Raw genomic sequence first — 19,765 nt, forward strand, 5'->3', positions numbered from 1 at the left:
TCAGACCCCGTCTTGAATCCTGGACTGGAGAGGACTGAGTCAGAGAAGCATTTCCACTTGTGGTCTTTGCAAGCTGACCTGCAGAGTCACTGCTGCCCACTCAACTTCAGCCAAAGCAAATTGAAGCCCTGGGGGCTGTCTAAGAGGATTTATAATAAAATGGAAAATTCTTGGCATGCATTGTCAATTTCTTTGAAGATTAGAGGATAAATGCAGGGCTTTTTGGTATCCCCAGAGGCTATTTTATTTCAAAGTGATATAGGCCAATGTGAAAATTCTTTGTCTTTTAGTAGCAGAGGCCATTGCTCGATTTTAAACATCTTGCTGTTTGTTGGTTGTTGTTGTTTCTCTCTAGGGAAGCCAGACTTAATGGGATGGAAACACTCCTGAACTTAGTCTCAAAAGGTCCAAGGTTTGACTTTTAGCTCCGCTGGATTTACTGTATGTTGGGTAAGTTCATATTACTATGGGAATCTTGATTTCATTATCCAGAAAATGGGTTTAATAATTCTATTTTGCAGCACTTTTTATTACAGTTTATTTTTTAGTTCCTTATTATTTTTTGTAGAAATTTAAAGCAAAACCAAAATAGAGTATAATGAGCCCCATTTGCTCAACATCCAGCATCAACAATTACCTATATTTTGCTTAACTTCTTTCATCTCTATTCCAACACCATTTTTCCTCCCTGCTATTTATTTATTTAGTTGTCGATGGACCTTTATTTTATTTCTTTATTTATATGTGGTGCTGGGAATTGAACGCAGTGCCTCACACATACAAGGCAAGCATTCTACCGCTGAGCTACAACTCCAGCCCCCCCTGCTTGCTGTTTTAAAACAGCTCCAAATACATATCATTTCACCTGCAAATATTTCGATATATATCACTAATATATAAGATCTTCTAAAAGAATCTCATACTTCCACTATCACAGCTGGCAAAGTTTAAATGATTTCTTAGAACCAGCTATTTTTCAGTCAGTCTCAAAAATGTATCTATATGATTGATTTGTTTTAGGCAAGATCCAAGCACAGTTCATAGGTTGCATTTGGTCTGTGTCTCTTAGGACTCTTAATTCATGGCACTTTTTGGTTAAGATTGATGCATAAGGGCCTCTCAGGTCAATGTATCCTCATGGAACTTCCACCTCACGATCTCATTTGGTCAATGGTTTTTGCTCAGATCCATTATTTCACAGAGGGCTGGAAGTGGTGGGTTTCCCTCAGTCCTTGTGAACTCATTAGAAACCTTTCCCTCAACAACTATTTGGCTACCATGAAATACAGTTAGTTCATAGAGTAAAGACAAGACAGATGCTGGTTCCTTTCCCTTCCTGTTTTCCCCTCCCTCACTCCTTTTTTTCTCTCTTTTCTCCCCTCCTTCCCTCCTCCAGGTTGTAATATAGTGGTGTTTATTCCACTGAGTTGCAGCCTTAGTGAATTCCAAGGTGGGCAACGAGGCTACTGCTGGTGGGATTTCACCTGTCATCATAAACTTAGGGGTTTAGGATTCTGATGTTTCCATCCAGCATGGTCATTTCTCCTCAGGATGGCTTTTGTGTCTTATTCAAGTAACGTTTTATCAAATTTTTGCTTGCTGGATGATGCACTATCTCAGACTTACTTGATGCATTTCTTGCCCTCAACCTGGATCAGCCAAGTTGCTCGAGTTTCTTTTTAGCAATTTAAGACACACAAGGAGCAGAGGATGGCCACCAGGGTGCTAATTGCTACTGCTTCTAGGATTTTCAGTGAATAGAGGTAGAATGTATATTTTTTAAGGGAAAAAAATCATTGCTTTATACTCATAATTCTAGGTGACATTGTAAGATTTTTACTTAACATTTCTGGTTCTATGAGTTATTTTTTCTGTTATGACAAAAAAGAATCTTGACTCTTAAATGATATTAACTCATTTACTTATTGGTTTTTTTCTACAGTATGCACTGAAGCTTGCCTGAACACACACACACACACACACACACACACACACAGTTTCAAAGTAGCAATACCAAACTTTCCACTAACATTATTATTGATGAATAGAGTTTAAGATTTTTTTTTTAGTTATTCTTTTTGTTCTTAGAACAAATAAAGCACATCAAAGATCATCACTGGTATGTATTTTTGAATCACTTGAAATAATTCTATGCCATCAACTTGATATGTAGATATAGTCATTTTATCATTTTGTTTTTATTTTGTATGATTGCCTTTTCTTTTTTAAATTCTGTTTTACAGTTATTTAAAATATTTATATGGCCCTATATCAAAAGTGAAAGAGATAAATTTTCCTTTTCCATTACCATTTCCCACCTTTTCACAGAAAGTAGGATCCTATATATTCCTTTCAGTACCATACCTTTATTTGGACAACATATCCTAGAGGTAACTGCAGGATAAATTAGATTAATTTAACCAATCAATCTCTGTGGGCATTTGGGTCTTTTTTAAATCCAGTCATTCACTATTACAAATTATAAATACACTTTATAACTATATATAAAGATATATGCAAAGACAACATGGTTTTGCTATAATTCTATTGTTAATTCTACAGAAATTCCTGAAGCACTAACAACAGGCTAGAAAATAAAGATGAATAACACATGTCCCCTATTCTTGATTAATAATAATTCTAAGATGATGCTAAAGAAAAAGAAATTTCATATTTTCCTCTTTCAGATTTTTTTCAAAAATTTTAATTATGTTTTCTTTGGATGATATTTTTTCCATATTCAATTTTAATGGATATCTACAGATTCTAAGGACTCACCATTTTTGCCGACTTTTTAAAAAAAAAATTTTATTAGTCGCTCAAAACATTACAATGACCTTAACATTTCATACATTTGATTCAAATGGGGTATGAATTCTTATTTTTCCACATGTACAGATTGCATTGCCTACTTTTGACTACAGTGAACTCCTCCTATAAGTATGTGAATCATATGACCATATAATTGGGAAAGTATGTTTTTCTCAGCTCATTTATATTTTCTTAAAGCCAGAATTCACAATGACAACAATAACAGTGACCACAGAAGTTCCCCCAAAGAAAAAGATGGAGGATTCTGCCTTGTATGAATCTACGTCAGCTCACATTATTGAAGAGACTGAATATGTGAAAAAGGTATTTGGGTGCTGGCAGTCACCTGCGCATGATTTTTTTTTAGGATAAATTTTAGTATGGTTGGTGGGCTTGGTTTTTCCCTTTCCATGGAAAGTATAAAAGAAATAGATCTAGCCTGGCAAAGGACAGTCTTGGCAGCTGAAATGTGAACACACGGTTAGTGATTTCTCTTGAGGATATGAACCTGATCCGACACTTGGAGTAAAATGATTTTCTTTCCCCAGTAAAATTGAGTGATGGGCCAGGAGGATTCAGAACACCTATCAGCACTTAATTTGCCCCATGCTGTTCTCTGCTGGATTTCCTACTGTTTTATAACCTTTCCCAGTGGTTTCATGAGTGCTGGTACTGTGTTCCCAAGTAGATGTTTATGTTTCCCGCTGAGTGTCTTTCTCTTTACCTGGCTCCTCTTCACACTTCAGGGCAGCTACTGCTAATGACTACACATCATTAAAAATGTGAGGTCTTACAGGAATCCAAGATGATGAGGGCTAACGAAAGAGATATTTATATTAATCATTTCTTAGAACAGATGGATAAACTCTGATATGGATAGTTCATAACTTGTTTAGATCAACTAATTAAATTATCTTTGAGTATCTTGCCATTTCATAGGTCATCACGACATGGGGCTCATATTTCATACATAAATTTATATGAATTCCTTTTTGTGATTATTCTGTAGTAATTACTTAATAGCAATTATTTTGTAGTAATTACTGGGTAGTAATTATTTTGTAGTAATGACTGAATAGTAATTATTTTGTAGTGATTACTAATTTAGTAATTGCTTTATAGTAATTACTAAACAGTAAATTAGTACTAAATTACTATATAGATAAAATAGAACCAAATAGATAGTATTAAGTGCTAATTACTGAATAAGTATTTTGTAGTATAATATTAATTTAGCTTCTCAGGTTCTTAGTTTGTCTGAAAAAGATATTTAAGGGCCAAACGTTTATTTTCAGCAATCTAATCATTTCAGCCTAAATTCAAGTTAAGGTGATGGCCACTGTATAAATCTGACATCAGCATATGTATGTTACTTTCTAGAAAAATCAGGTATTCTATAGCTTGCATAGATTTTTTTAAGAGTATTTGGCATTAAATGCATTTGCAAAAAATATATTTTTTTTTCTCCCTCTAGATTCGAACTACTCTGGAAAAGATCAGAAGTCAAATGTTTAAAGATGAAGTAAGACATAACAGTAGGAATCACAAACTAGAGGCAAAGGTAATGAATTTATCAAAATTTACTACTTGCATTCTTTCAGAAGATTAGCAAAAAGCCATATTGACCTTATTTAAGTAAATTTTCTGGTAATTATTTTTCTTTGAAGCTTTGAAGGAGGAGTGATAAATATTTCATGTGTATCTAAAGATGTTAATGGCCAAATGTGTGGAATCTTTGCCCACACATGTCATTAATCAGCTCACATTGGAATAGCCAGGCCTTGTTGGAATATTTTAATGGGAGCTAACTTACCTGATTTTCATGGAAAGGTGTTGGCACAGGAAGGAAACTTAGCAGCATTTCCCAATGACAGACTAAGATATAAGTTTATGGGCTCACCTGGGCTGTATCAGTAGACACATGGTTGAAGATGTTAGGGTTAGCGAGGATCTTGGAAGTCAACACCTTCCATTAAGGACCAACTTAATGTGCCTAAGGTGGAACAATTTGCACTTAGCTTTATCTGAATTGTGCCAGGCTAACCACATCTAAGCCAGTGTACCTCATCACTGTCACCTGTTATACAAAATGGCCACAGAGTACACCATCAGAACAGAGGGTGTGATGTGTAAATATAAACCCCTTCCTCATCCTCAGCCTTCTAAGCTGATACAGTTAGCCCCAATTATTTTCTTAAATCAAGGGCTCTGAAAGTGGGGCCTAGGGGAATGTATGTTTGGGGATGATGGGGAATATCAAAATCAGTTTTGGCCACGTTGAGTTGGCTGGTCTTCAAGGAGTAAGACAGCTGGACACATGATTCTGCAGTTGAGGGTAGCAGTCTGGGCTCTAGGTCCAGGTTACAGGGTAGAGATTTGGGGCACTATTTGTGATACTTAAAGTTCTAAAACTGGAAGAGATTCCCAGGCAAGTGATTATAGATAGACAATCTGAGGATTGCATCTTGAGCTTCCCGATGTTTAGGTGTCAGGAAGAGGAACCATGACAGGAGGCTGAGACAAAAAGCTGGAGAATGAGCAGGAAGAACAGCATTGGAAATGGAGTCACTAAGGGCAAGTGAGGAAACGATTTCAGAAAGTTGGAGGGATCACTCTGTCTATTGTTGTCTAGGCTCAAGGAAATTGAGGACTGCCCATTGTAAATAGCAACATGGAGTTGTTGGTGGTTTGTTGGAAGTAGCTTCTTATGATATGACATGTGCTGCCATGTCAAATGCACAAGCTGAGTAGACCCACTGAGTACCAAAATATCAGCTACCTGGCCCTGCAGGGATTGCTCGATTATAGTGCCGGGTCCTGCTGCTCAGATGTGGCTCAGTCTCAGTGGCAGTGGCGTCACCAGGAGCTTTTTAAATATGCAGCCAACACCCCAGGCTTCCTGAATTGGGACCTGCATCTTTAACCAGATCCCGCGCCAAGTCATTCTTCTCAAACATTAAAGTTTGAAAAACACTGATCTATGTCCTTTGTAGCCATCATTTAATGCCAATAATCTACCTTCCACAGCAGTTTTCTGTCAAATATTCAATAACAAATTTAAAAACAAAATAATTTCTACTCTGTATATGGACAGTGAGAGAACACACTAGGGTCGGGACCATAAGAGGCAAATCTGGCAGAGTTGTGGTGAGGGATAGTATTATCTTTCTGCATCTTTCTGCACTGTATTCTTTTTGGGTTTTAGTTTTGCAAAAGCAGTCAGCATATGTAGTGGAAAGAAGAAAGGCTTAGTTGCGAAGCAAACTTACATTCTAGTTCTGGTTGTGGTAGTTATTTTATGCATAACTCTTGTTAAACTTTCATCTTCAATTTCCTCATATGTATGAAGATCATAGTGTCTTCTATCATTTTGAGTACTTCAGACAATGACAATGGAGTACACAGAAAACATAAAAAAGATGACCTGGCACATAGTAGGTGCTTAGCAAATTGAGTATTTGTATAATATTTTTTTTCCATCTGCCTTGAAATAAGTTTAAAGAGAGCACAGGATGGATATCAAGAAGCTGTACTGGGAGTTCTCTCACTTGCTATGTAAACTTGGGTTCTGGTCCTTGGTTTTTGGAAAATTGATGTGCTAAGTTGGAAGTTTACTATTTTCTTTCCACCTCCAGATGTTTAAGAATCCAGATGGTATTTATGCTCCAAGTGTAGTTTCAGTGAGCTACAGTTACATAGAATTATAATGGCAGTGGTACTCCATTTTGATATCCCTGACTGGAAATTTAATATGAGATATAAGTTAATTACAATGAAACATTGTTGAACATTGAATATTATGTATCATACCTATTAGGTCCAATTATATTAGTGTGTAATGCAGTACAACCAAAATATATTTATGCCATGACTTAGATAAGAAATTGGTCTGTGGATATTCTTCATCTCCTAAGATGAATTTAACAGTATATTTGAAACTATAAGAGATAAAAGGAAAAAGGCATGTAGTTCTACCTCATTTATTATAAGAATCTGTTCAAACTTGAGCAAATGTAGAGACTAGCCTAATGTGGTAGCACACACCTAAAATCAATCCCAGCAACTTGGGATGCTGCGATAGGAGCATCACAAATTTGAACTCAGCCTCAGCAACTCAGTGAGGCCCTCAGCAACTAAGTGAGACACAGTCTCAAGATAAAAAATAAAAACGACTGAGAATGTGGCTCAGTGGCAAAGTGCCCCTGGGTTCAATGTCCTGTACAAAAAGCAAAATAAAAAAATTTTTATGTTTAATACATAAATAAATAAAGTAGAGGCTAGCTGGTTTGGTCTGTGTAATGCTGAATGATAACTACTGTTGTCCGAGTTCATGAGGAAAGGAGTGGCCAGCTCAGTGATTCCATGTTGTCCATTTCAGCCCTGTGGAAACTTTCAAAATGGCTCCGACTCTGAAGTGGACCCCTCTTGTTGCAGCTTGGATTTGCTCATGGAAAAACTGAGAGGAAAAGACCTGCAGCTCTTAGAAGTGAACAAGGAGAATGAAGTATTGAAAATCAAGGTCTGATGATTAGGGGAAATTTCTAATCTCACATTTTGAGCCTTGGAGCTGACAGGTGGTCAGCATCTGTTGTTTTGTGCAAGCTGAGTGATATCCACACACATCCACAGGCCCACACAGGTGCTCACATGCATACAGAAGCATTTCTCTATTTCACAAATTAGGTCTCAACTTGGTTTACTGTTATTAGTGAAGAAATCTTACAGAAGTTCAATGGGTATAAAGTTTCAGTTATGAAAGCTGAGTAAGTCCTAAAGGCTTGCTTTAGAGATTGAGCTTATAGTTAACAATGCTGTACTGTGCACTTCCAAATTCAAGAGGCTAAGTCTCAAGCTAAGTTTCTTTCCACAATAAATTTTAAAAAGCATTTGCATATTTAATAAACATTAATTATAGCATTCATAGATGTCTCACTATTGGTTTCACTGATCCTTTATTGAATGCTTTATGTTTTCTTTGAGGGGCCTTATTTTCTATTCAATCCTGCAGTGAATATCTTAGTAGATAATCTTTGCAGCCATCTTTATTTCCCTATTTAAAGCTTTGAAAGATTCACAATCCTTAAATTTTTGTTGCCCACATACTTCAAGCTTGTCCCACTTCTATTTCAGGAAGCTACCATGCATGCACCTAAAGCTCTGTTTCGGCGTGGCCAGGACAGATATGTCTCCATGCACTGACCCACTAAACAAGGGGTTTCTTCTTTTATGTTTTCTTTTATCAAATAACAGTGTCTTTTCTCCCATCCATTGTCTATGGGGCTGCAAATGTTATAGTCAGAGTCTCTGTTTTTAATTGCCCATCAAAATGTTCTGCCTCTAACCCTTTTAACTGGAAATGTCAAAACATGCAGCGTGACCTTTTTCCCTAGCTGGAAGCCTCCAGAGAAGCAGGAGCAGCAGCTCTGAGAAATGTGGCCCAGAAATTATTTGAAAACTACCAAGCACAGTCTGAAGACGTGAGAAAGAAGCATGAGGACAGTCAACAATTACTCCAGGTACCAACTATCAGCTGGTCCATGGGAGCCAGTCTAGTCCCTCTTTCTGGAGGAGTTAGATGTGGAACAAGCCAGAGCCGGTGATGTGGCAAGGGCAGAGACGAGGCAGAAGAGCTGCCTTTTGTGCCGATTGCCCCAGTCCTGCTGAGCCCACACCAGATGTGGCCGAGCTGCTGTGTTGCCTGCCATTCTTGCCCAGAGCCCCCTGCACAGCACACGGGGAGGAGGCAGGGCATCCTGTCAGGAGATCGGGGCTGGCCTGTGCCTCTTCTGACTCCACCTTTGACTAACAAGATGGTCCAGACAGAGTCATTTCCTTTTCTCTGGACTTGGGTTTCGGGCCAGATAAATGGATTAAAGATCATTTGGGTCTTAGAATACATTCTTCTGATTAGGGAAAAAACAAACATAAGTTGTGTGTGCGTACGAATATACTTAAAGATATAAAAATAAATGTGCACACATGCAAACTCACGCACAGTTTTTTGTTTGCTTTTATTTTAAATCAGAGTTACGTGTGCTAGGACTGATAAACGTCTGAAATTTATGTTCTAGGATTGGAGGAGAGAACGTGTGTGTGTGTGTGTGTACTGAAACTCAGAATATAAAACACAGGATGAGGTGCCTGGGTCTCTGCCTGCTCTGGCCTTAGGTATAAGGTCCCCTTGGGAGCACAGTAGGAAATCTACTGCTTAGGTCATGCTCCTCCTGCTTCGGGCTATGATGCTGACAGCTACAGACTCGCCTGTGTGCAGGGTCGGGTGAAGAATATAAGCAAATGACATGGCCTGGCTGGCTTGTGCCCCTGCAAGGGGTCCACTGGAGCAGTGGGACCTGCAGACAGGTCATGCATGTCCCTGTGATGGGACATCGGCCTTACCCCAAGCAGCCCGGCAGGAATGCCCACCTGGATTTTTTAAGGGCAGACAAATGCTTTTATTTTTACTGAGAAATCTCAAGTTCTGCAACAGATATCTATGTTCATGTCAGGTAGAGGTCAAGTTGAAACACTCCCAAGGGTGGCCTATGGGAGGCCAAGCAGAGACTTCTCTTCTGTGGTCTTTCCCCTCCTGTAGCACGCCTGGGAAAAACCCCAGACACGTTGGGGATAATTATTCTGCTTCTATGACACTTCCTGATTTAAACAGAAACACTTTCAATTGAACATATAAGCTTTTATTTTTATTCTAGATAATTTTTGTTGAGAAACAGTTAAATATTTTGCTTTTCTTAAATCAGCATGTGTCTTTCTCATACCATTTTGGGAGATGGGCTTTATGGTAACAAATGTCAACATTCTAGGGATCATATTTATATATTATTGTTCTCTACTGATTTAGTATTGCATTCATCAGGATTATTTCAAAGAAAACACTGAGATCAAAAGAATAATTCTAAACAAGTGTGAGCTATTCATTTCTGTGGCTAGTTAGAAAATTCTAGAGGGACATGTTATGTGTATGGTTTAATAAAAACAATCTGGTAACTATTTTTCTGACCAAAGGTTAATAAGCTTGAAAAAGAACAGAAATTGAAACAACATGTTGAAAATCTGAATCAAGTCACTGAAAAACTTGAAGAGAAACATAGTCAGATCACAGAATTGGAGAACCTTCTAGAGAGAATGGAAAAGGTAAGTCCCTGAAGAATGAAAGGGATTTCTTCCTGACAGGACTCGGGGGGAAATGAAAGACAATAACACTGAAAAAATAGGATATTAAGTTAAATAAAATAATATAATATGAAATGAAATTTCCTCCTATGATACCTGATCTTAGGAAGTGCTCAATAATGGTAGCTTCTTCTCTTTAACACTTAATATGATCTGTGGTATAGCTATGGATTTACTTTAGCAAATAATGTAGTGATACCATTGTCACTTTCTCTTTCTAGCAAATGCACATCTTAGAATGGGAAACCAGGTCAGGCTGTGAATGGAAATAATGGAAATACCACAGAATCTACCTCTTGGAATAATAATGTGGCAGATGCTACCCCTCATGGCCTTTTGTATGTGTTAGAGAGAGCAGTCTTCATTTCTGGCCACTCTTGACCCCTCTGAGTACATAAAAACTAATATTTACACCAGGAGAAAGAGAGTTCACAGTAAGAAAATCTATTCTTTGGAAATCAGAACTTTCCAAAGATGGATTTGGAAAAGAGTAATAATAGAAGAAAAATTGGGAAACGGTTCATGCAGTGTTACTTTAAGTGGCTGGCACTCCAAATCCATACAAAAGATAAACACATAAATTTAATTATTCATGCCTTAGAATTTAGAATTCAAACAAAACAAGGAATTTTAACTTTTAATAGCAAAACAAACAAGAAATTGGCATTTCTGAAACTGTATTCAGTGTAGATAAGAACATAGGTTTGGCTTCTAGGAAATTCCACCTGATGTGTTTTATATTTATTGTTTTAATCTCCTGATTTACTTCTGCTCTTCTCAACCTCAATATGTTTTACAAGTCTTCTTTGTTATGGCATTTTAAAAAATGTCACTTCAAAAACGTCACATTTCAATGGTATTCAGATTTCTTACCGAAGGAACTTTGATTAGTTTTAAAATGTTTTCCAAAAATGTAAGATTTGTGATACTGAATTTAGTTGCATTTATAATCTTAATGAAGGTCCTAAGAGAAAATCGCAAAAACTAAATAAGCCTAAACTTAATGTTATCTAATAACAACTCACAGCTACACTCCTATTAGGTATTGGGTGCTATTCTTCGCTAGAATCGTTGGACTAGAATGTCCTTAAGCAGTTGGTGTATGCAGGCAGGCCAGTTTATAATTACACTCTTTTGGAAAAGCTGCAATATTTGGTTTGGTACTTGCTAGTGTTAGAATACTCCATTTGATAATAAATCATTTAGAAACTAAGCACAATGAATGTTTGCATTGAGAAAAGGAAAACAGTTCTGGAAAGCACATAGGGTTGTTTAACCAAACAACTTGATCAACCAGTTTGGAATGTAACCTTCAACTTGCAATCATCCTATCTCAAATCCAGTAAACACCAGGTCAGATTAGTGGCCACTGGTTAGTGCCTGAAAATTAACAAAAGGACAGTGGAAGATAATTTCTGTTTTCTAACAATCCCAGGAATTCCAGACCATATGTGAGTTATTATACTAGGTCTCAAAGTTCCGGGATGTATTTAATCAACCATTTATTCAGTAGATTTGAGCACCTACCATGTGCTATGCAGAGCTGGGGTGAATGAGCTTGTGAATGAATGGACACAGTCACTGTTTGTGGAGATTACAGTGTGTGGAACTGCACTGTGTGGGGCTTCAGAACCTCCCACATCTTCTGCCTCTAATTCTCCTAAGGATCTTTTGGGGGAGGCTAAAACCCCTGTTGAATGTAGGGGGACACATTCAAGATTAAGGGTCAGTGGCTCAGATACTGGCAGGACATTTTTTGGAGGCAATGGCTTAGCTTGCCATTAATGTTGACCCATAACTGTTCTCTGCCTATAGAAGACAGAGTAATAGACTGGATGCCCATGGCTAAGCTAGGCCATGTGGTAACCTTCTAGAATGCCAAAGTTCAGTGGTTTCTGGGGTAAAGCCTCTGGGGAACCTCTGTGAGGTTGAGCTGAGTGGAGATGGAGGGGAGGAGCATGGAGTGTTTTTTTTAACATATTTAATTTAAAGATATTTTATATTTGTAAACAAACAAATAAAACTATTAAAAGAATTAAAACTTGGCACCATCTTGGTTTAAGGAGATAATGAGAAGACAGGCTTGGAGGAAGTTTCTCAGATAGGGAGTGTGTCCTAAACCTTTTGTATTAATAGGGAAAAGATCCTAGTTCCAAAAGAAAATAAAAATGAAAAAATGCTCATTCTCAGAAAGGGTGATAAATACCACCCTAGTAGCGGGTACCCCTAGAGAAGAATTCATTTGCTACTCACTTGAACAAGGTCCTGCTCCAGTAAATAGCCATTAGTGCTATGAGGTCTGGTAATGAACACATTACTTAAAACCTCCACCATCTGTCCCACTTTAATCAGGAATGCAGTGAGAATCTATTCCGTACACACAGTGATAAGCTAGCGAAAACGCCCAATAAGAGCATTTTCATATGGCACATTCTCCTTTTGCTAACAGTGCAATTCTGTTGAATCATGTTTGATTCTTAGTGTCATTGATATAGCTCCATTAGAATTTTAGAGCTCAAAGACACTTCTGAGACCACCTAGTTTCTCATCATCATTTTATAAACCAGGAGAGTGGGGGCCAAGGAAGTATTCTGTAATCCTTCAGCTTCAAGTTCACAGCCCTTCCCATTATGTCGCTCTCTTTTCTTATGCTAGATAAAATGACATTCTGGGTCCCTACATCAGTTAGATGGGAAAATTTGGTAATGACTCTAATTGGTGTCCACTCCTCTCCTATTGATACTGCCTCCTAGCGGGGCGGCTTTGGGAACAGCAGGTGCCCATGGTGTGATGCTATTCACACCATGAAACCACGGTCAGAGAAGTGTTAGCTGGTAACCTGTGACCTTCTGTGCTGCCCAAGAGGGTGTGTGAAGAGCCCAAGCCGGATGCTAGAACCCTGGCCTGGCTTGGAGGTTTTCTTCAGTTGTCTGTGGACTCTTTGAACTCTGACTGTGAAAAGCTGTTAATCAAGACGAAGTCCATCGGGAAGAACGATTGTGAAACACCATTCCTCCACCCTGGAAATTTAAGATACATGATCTTTGATGAGTTTTATTGGTCATCCAAACGTCATCATTAGATTGCAAGGCTCAGAAATAATTTGAACATAACTATGGCTACTCTGAAACAATTTCTGTGGATCAAGAATTCCACAAGAGAAATTTGAATAAATTAGCATAATTTAAAAAAATCTCAGAACACATAGAATATGAAGTAATTTGTACTCTCAAATTTATTATATACTGAGGTCCAGCTCCATGCCAAGGGAGCAGGTAGGCCTCTCACATACATTATCTCTAATCATCCCAACGTTTCAGTTTAGGGATTATTATCCTCATTTTAGGGATGTTCATAAATTTTAAAATGTGACTCACACAAATATAGAATGAATACATGTCGAATGTTTTATTCAACTCATTAACTAATGAGGGAACCAGTAAGATGGTAAAGCTGATTTAAATAAAGTATTTTGAGAAACTGGCTACTTACGTAGGCATTTTGTGAGAAGGAAAGGAGTATAGAATTAGGTTTTTAGGTTAGACTTTAAAAAGTGGTTTATATTCTTTGAGGCAATTAAACCATAACCTTTGGGATCATCTTTTCTACCAGACAGAAACCCACACATTAACATGCAACTTCAGAGAGTCAGAACTCTAATCAGATCACAAAGTCAGGCACAGGAAAATTATCAGTAAATTAAAAAATTTGGGGGTCAGATTATTAAACATGACCTAATGTGACAGGAAAACTACATGCAGCACATGTTGCTTTTATTTCCAAGTTTTGGTTAATTTTTCTTAACAGTAATAAGACCCAGAGAGGCTAAAACCTTGGGCCCAAATTTCAAAACTAGATCAGCCCATGTGCAGAGTCTTTTGGATGCTTCTGCTTTGTGCTCTGCCTGTGAAATACCACAGTGAGAAGTGATTTAAATAGCATTGAGGATATTTTCATAAAATCTCTTTCAGTCAGTGCCATCCATATTGCCAATACCAATTCCTGCTCTTTTCAGTTTTTTCCTGATTCCCCCACATCCCAACTTGGCTACTTAAACCAGCCAGCCCAAACTCCAAATTCCTTCTTCCAGCATGTTGCCATCAAATACACACCGAACACAATCATCCCAGCCTGGTTTTTCATGGACTTGTCTATTTTCCTTTGGGATGAAGATAGTTTGGTTTAATAATTAAACGACAGCATGTGTAAAGATGTTCTTTCTTAGTGTCATAGTTTTTCTGGGATCCTAATTAGGAAGCAGTTTAATTGTCTGTGGCCTTGATCCGTCATTAAAAATACATTTAATACTTTCCTGTTTTCCGACAGATGCCACGAGAGCAGGTAGAGGTATCAAGGTACTTGCATTGGTGTCCTTGGATACCAACCACTCAGCCTAATGGAGGAGAGGCAGCTGTCGTGATGAGCTCGGGACTGAACAGACTGTGCATTGGGGGTGGGACTGAGGAGGAGGATGGGAGAGGTCAAGCTGCAGGGGCTCCATTTCAGCAGTGGGTTAGATGAGGAGCAAGCTCTCTAGGCAGCAAGGGAATGAGGGAAAAAACTACTTTTAACTTCCTTGTAAAGCACTCAGAGGAATGCCCAACCAGGCTGTCTTGGGATACCTTGTAAACAGCTCTTAGGAAATGAGCTCTTTAGCTCAATCTGTATTTCTCGCATTGCAAGAGGCATCTTTTGTGAACAGTTTGCAAGAAGAATGCTTTACTAAACATGTGTGTGCCTGCACACACATGCCCATACACACAGAAAATAAACAAAATTTGTATCTTATTTTCCCCTAGGAAAAGAGATCACTGCTAGAAAGAAAACTGTCTTTGGAAACCAAGCTGCTGCAACTCAAATCCAACACTGCATATGCTAAAAGGTTTGCAAGTCTACCTGCTAAATCAAAGTACTTTCTGATATCTTTCCTCTCCACTGGCAGGCTCCACTTTGGACAGTCTTTTCACCCCCAATGAAGTGGGAAGAAGGATGAATTTTTAGGAACAACAGCCCTATGCTTCTTTTCCTCACCCACTGAGGAATGGGGGGTGTGGTGTGTGTGGGTTTAATCCTTCTAAAGAGTTGAGTGAGCCTGGAGCCTCCCTGTTTGCTCTTGGTGTTAAGGATGCTGGTGACACTGTCATTCCCCATGCTTTTGTCTGCTCAGGGGTCTCTTCTGCAGCCCACATCAAACCGCCCAGCCCACAGGTCAAATTCTAGGGTACTTCTGTGGTGCTCCACAGCTCAGGAGAGGATGAAGGAGGTACTATGGAAAACATCCTGCCATCTTGGAACCGACTCATAGTCACACCTCTCGAGCTGCTGCAGTGCTCAGCACCCTCGGGTGGGCTGGATATGTGGACATCATGGGGTGCCCTACTCAGCTGTCATTGGGAGAATCCTCTAGAACGTTGGGTCATAACTCACACCATCAGACATTTCTGTTCTCATTTTTTATTCTAAGCCCACCACAGCCATGGTAGTTCTGATGCAAATAGATCACATTCAAAGTCAACTGTCTTTCCACATCTTAGTCCATCCATCTAGAAGTCTCGCTCACTGGGTCATCAGGCACTATTAGGTGCCTCACAGGGGACAAATTCAGCTTTTCATTTATTTGGTAGTATGCACGCCCATATCCTCTTTCTTGATCTTTGGCCTTACTTCCTTTTCCCTTCTGATTTCTCTTTCTCTCTTCTCATCTCTCCTTATATGTCTGGCTCACAGTCACAAAATATTTTTTACCACATATGCTAAAACCCGGAAATGGGCTGAACCTGGCAATCAGGCACAAATACCTGAAATATGGTGAGATACCAGTAAGTCACTATTTTCCTGTGTTCTTCCCTCTGGACATGCGTGTAATCCCAGCAGGTGGTTTCCTACAACAGTTGTGTAGCCCTGCGCATCCTGGTAGAGAGTGAAAAGAATATAGCAGAGAGCATCCTATATTGTGAAATTACTTAAAGTATCCTTCCATGTGTGATAGAATTACTTAAGAATACCCGTAACTTAACTCTAAGTCCATCTTTGGCTTACTTCATTCCCCTTAAATATAGCTTTTGGTCCACATAGCAGAACTATTGGCTCATACAGTATGTTCCATGAAGAGTCTAGGTAGTCTGAGTTTGATATTTTTCTTTAAGAGATCTTTTTAACCAATAATGGTATTTTTATCAGTCTTTGAGTCAACAGTATAATCCTTTAAAAATGATTTTTTTTCAGTTCTGTTATATATGAGCAATTGTCATAAGGAATTCTCCCAAAGCTCTTAAAGAGATTTCAGAAATTTCTTGAAGGAAATGGATATTTTGTGCTCCCAGAAAGGTGTTTGGACATCTGGCTTATGTGGTTTTCATAGTGTGCAGCATCACACATATTCTGTCTTCCTTATTATCTCCTCCAAACTGAATGGAGAGGCATTCATGTTGCTGTGTGACAACGGAGTGAAATCAGTATGAACCAGCACTTTTGGGTTGGAGCAGTAGAGACTGGGTTAAGCTCTCTCAAATAAAGGGGATTTCTACAGGCTCAAGTTGGATAAATATGGCCCTGAGGAAGAACTGGAAAGTTAAAAGATGTGTTTTCTTGAACATAAGGTTGACTGTATTGCCACTACCATTACCACTAACAGACACATGTATAGTGCTTTACAGTTTACAGAGTAACCCCAGGTACCATATCTAATTAAATCCTCCCATTGATCTTTCAAGGAGTAATCTGAGCTTTTAATAATTAAGGACCTTGTCAAGCTATCTGGCCTCTCACAGGCTGGGATTGGCTCACAGGATTTGGCTCCAGTATTCCATACTGGTTTCCCCTCCCTCCTGTGCGATGGCCAGCAGAAAGCTATTTCCCTGCTACCTCACTGACATATACACAAGTTCACGTGAAAGTCATATTTGGGATTTATAAAAATTAGCAGCAAGGGCTCGCCCATTTAGGTAAGAGTTGCTTAGGCATGCGCAACTCCTCAGAGAAGGAAAGATGGTTACCTCAAGCTGAGGCTGCATGTCAAAGCACACTGTGGTTGCCACTTAAGTGTGTATTTGCCTGCGGTAGTTTGGGGGCTCTCTAAAAGCCATCCCTTTGGTGCCATCACTGGAAATAACAATGGGAAGGATTTTGATGAGCAATAAAAAGACATATTCCTGGGTTTTATTGAAATGTGAACAAAGCTACCTCTACATCCATACTGATTCTACCTCTTGTCTGGCTGAGTGATGGTAATACCCAACCTCGTCTATTCTCACTCATTCCTTCTTCCCTGGGGACCCACACTCAGTAATGTGGACACTCACAGAGATCCAGAGAAACATTATATCCTAGACAGCAGGCCATCTTTAAGTCCCTGTAGCTGCAGAAGATTCTTTCATGGCTTCGGAGAACCTCTTAGATACCACCAACCCACTGTCTTTTCTCCCAATCTCACTTCTATGAAGTGTTGTGTTTCCAGTGCCCGGGGAATGTGTGCTGTGCCCAGAAGTAGCATCTTGGGCATGCAGTGTAGTTGTGTAGTTTCAGTTTCCATTTTCATTTCCTTCTTTTATTTCTCTTTGGGTTTTTTCTTTTTCTTTCTTTTATTTTTATTTTTTTTTTTTTTGAAAATTTCATTCTTTCCTTTTAATTCTTGTAACATCTGAGTATATCAATCCCTGGTGCGCTTTGTGAACACCTAAAAAGATTGTATTTTTGGACTGTGTCAATGTGACCAGGAATGATGAACTCACAATTATATATTTATGTGCCCTGGATTCTAAGTAAATCCAAGATTGCTTATTTAAAACCTATAAAAGTCATATCATCATTACTTAAATTGGAAATAAAATAGATGGTGAGACCAAAGAGATACAAGAATAGGCATTTCATGTGGTTAATCTACAAAATACATATGGTGGAATGCTGTGGACTTGCTCTCAGTAGACCACTGGTGCATTTTTAAACCAACCCAAAAAGGAAATTAATGATTAGTTCTGTGACTCACAATGTCCGCATGACTAAAACTAACCAATTCTTTGGGAGAAGTTCACTTTTTAAAAATATGTTCATATAACTGGAAAGAAAATTGTCCAGGGTATGCTCATAAAGAGAATCATGAACAATATCTTCAACTACATCATGAAAAACACCTGAGGCCACACCTCAGAACATCCTCTAGAAAAGAATAGCATGACACCAAAGAACAATTCAATCAAAGCCATCACAACAGCATGGAACAGAGGGCAATGTAGCAAAGGCCAATGAAGCTGCCCACAGAACATCCTGAAGAACAGATGGAGAGACAGCTCTTCATGAACTTGGGTGCCTCCTACCAATACTTTTGCAGAGCAGTACAGAGACCGAGGGTGGACTTCCTGTCAAGTACTGACCCTAGGACCCCAGGGGCTAAAGAAAGGCAAGGGCATTTGTTTTCACATTTCTGCAAGTAAAAAACAAGATTGAATTTCTGTCTTGAAAGCTAAAGAATCCTAACAGAAAGAGAATCAGAAAAGGTACCCGCCTCATCTTCCCTCAGTAATGAATTGGAAAGGAGTCCTCAATTCCCTGCCTAAAAGGGAAGGGCCAGTATTCTTCTTTTTTTTTTTTTTTGGGGGGGGGGGTAGGGTGAGGGAGAGACTCCTCTTTTTTTTTTTTTTTTCCTTTTTCTCTTTTTGTCTGCTCTCATTGACATTCTGGACCATCAACTTTTCCAGCTTCAATTCTGAGATTTAGGAGGTAAAGAGAAAATTCCGAGAACTCACCATTTTTCCCCCTTCAATCCTAGGATCCCAAGCCAGTCTGCCACCTTCTTATTGTTGTCAGTCTTCTTATGCTTGTTTATGTCTAATGTCCAGGGGTTTTAGCTGTACTTACCACGAAAGAATTGAGAAGCTTCCCTGAAGTTGAAGTTTTTAAATTATATTTTAACATTCACTCCTTTTTTTCTATTCTATTGCATGACAGAGGAAAATATCCATCAAAAATTCTATTGAGACATTGGGAGGCAGAGCATGCATCCTAGATAAAGGACTCCTGATGATTCCTGCCCCAAGGATTCATTCCCTGGGCTGTGGCCCCTCTCACTCTCACTCTCTTTGAAATGCTGCAAACCTCTGAAGTCTGGACTCTCCTTAGAGGCTCCAAGTTCCCTGCCCCCTCCTCAGGTCCTGAACCTCACCTGCTAGGGGATCTGAAATTTGCCCAGACTCCTTTTTCCTTCTTAAGAAAGCCTCGATCCTCGAACTCAGGGGCATCTGGAATCCAGTGCAGGCTGGTGCTGTAGCAACTATTCCTTGAACTTGAATTTCAGAAATGCTGAAAGGGCTGTGCCTTGCCTCCGTGGTCAGATCCAGGAATATGAGCACACAGCATTTTCCTCTGAATCAGGCATCCAGCTTCTTTCTTTCAAACACTTTCCCCTCACAAATTGTGGAAAGAAAACAATGAACTGCACATTTACTTGGTTCCGATTTCACATTTCCTCTGTCCAAGGGAAAGGTCCAAGTATGTGTTTTTGCTGAGGGATGGGTCCCTTAGAGGATCATGTTATAAGAACCATGTGCAAAGGCGCAATTGAACTGGGAGTCTTTCTTCAGCCTGCGTCAACAATCTGCCCTTTTATTCCTTCATAAATTTTCTTAATTGGATAGTTGTTTAACATGTCAGTCAGGATGGGGAGGGAGGACGTAGCTGGCAGATTGTATTGTGTAGGCATGATAATCAACTTAGGGAAACTCTGTCTCTAGGTAAAAAATAAAATTACAAAAAAAAAAAAAAAAAAAAAGGC

General features: G+C 39.0%; 1 protein-coding gene across 6 annotated transcripts in view; it reads left to right on the top strand.

The window, feature by feature from the left end:
• The window catches only part of Ccdc68 (coiled-coil domain containing 68), a 44,391-nt gene that overhangs the window by 11,065 nt on the left and 13,561 nt on the right, over positions 1-19,765 (top strand). For 3 of the 6 annotated variants that reach the window (XM_015482361.2, XM_048806192.1, XM_048806189.1), the window contains exons 2-8: positions 356-450; positions 3,014-3,135; positions 4,286-4,372; positions 7,190-7,330; positions 8,202-8,327; positions 9,832-9,960; positions 14,799-14,881. In XM_015482361.2, coding sequence (XP_015337847.1) covers positions 444-450; positions 3,014-3,135; positions 4,286-4,372; positions 7,190-7,330; positions 8,202-8,327; positions 9,832-9,960; positions 14,799-14,881 — 695 coding nt within the window. In that variant the 5' untranslated portion in view covers positions 356-443. Of the gene's footprint in view, positions 1-355; positions 451-2,898; positions 3,136-4,285; positions 4,373-7,189; positions 7,331-8,201; positions 8,328-9,831; positions 9,961-14,798; positions 14,882-19,765 lie in introns of all 6 variants that reach the window. The other 3 variants (XM_015482362.2, XM_048806191.1, XM_048806190.1) reach the window with 2 other exon arrangements.

This window comes from Marmota marmota, unplaced genomic scaffold (genome assembly GCF_001458135.2).
Source record: "Marmota marmota marmota unplaced genomic scaffold, marMar, whole genome shotgun sequence".
Taxonomy (NCBI): domain Eukaryota; kingdom Metazoa; phylum Chordata; class Mammalia; order Rodentia; family Sciuridae; genus Marmota; species Marmota marmota.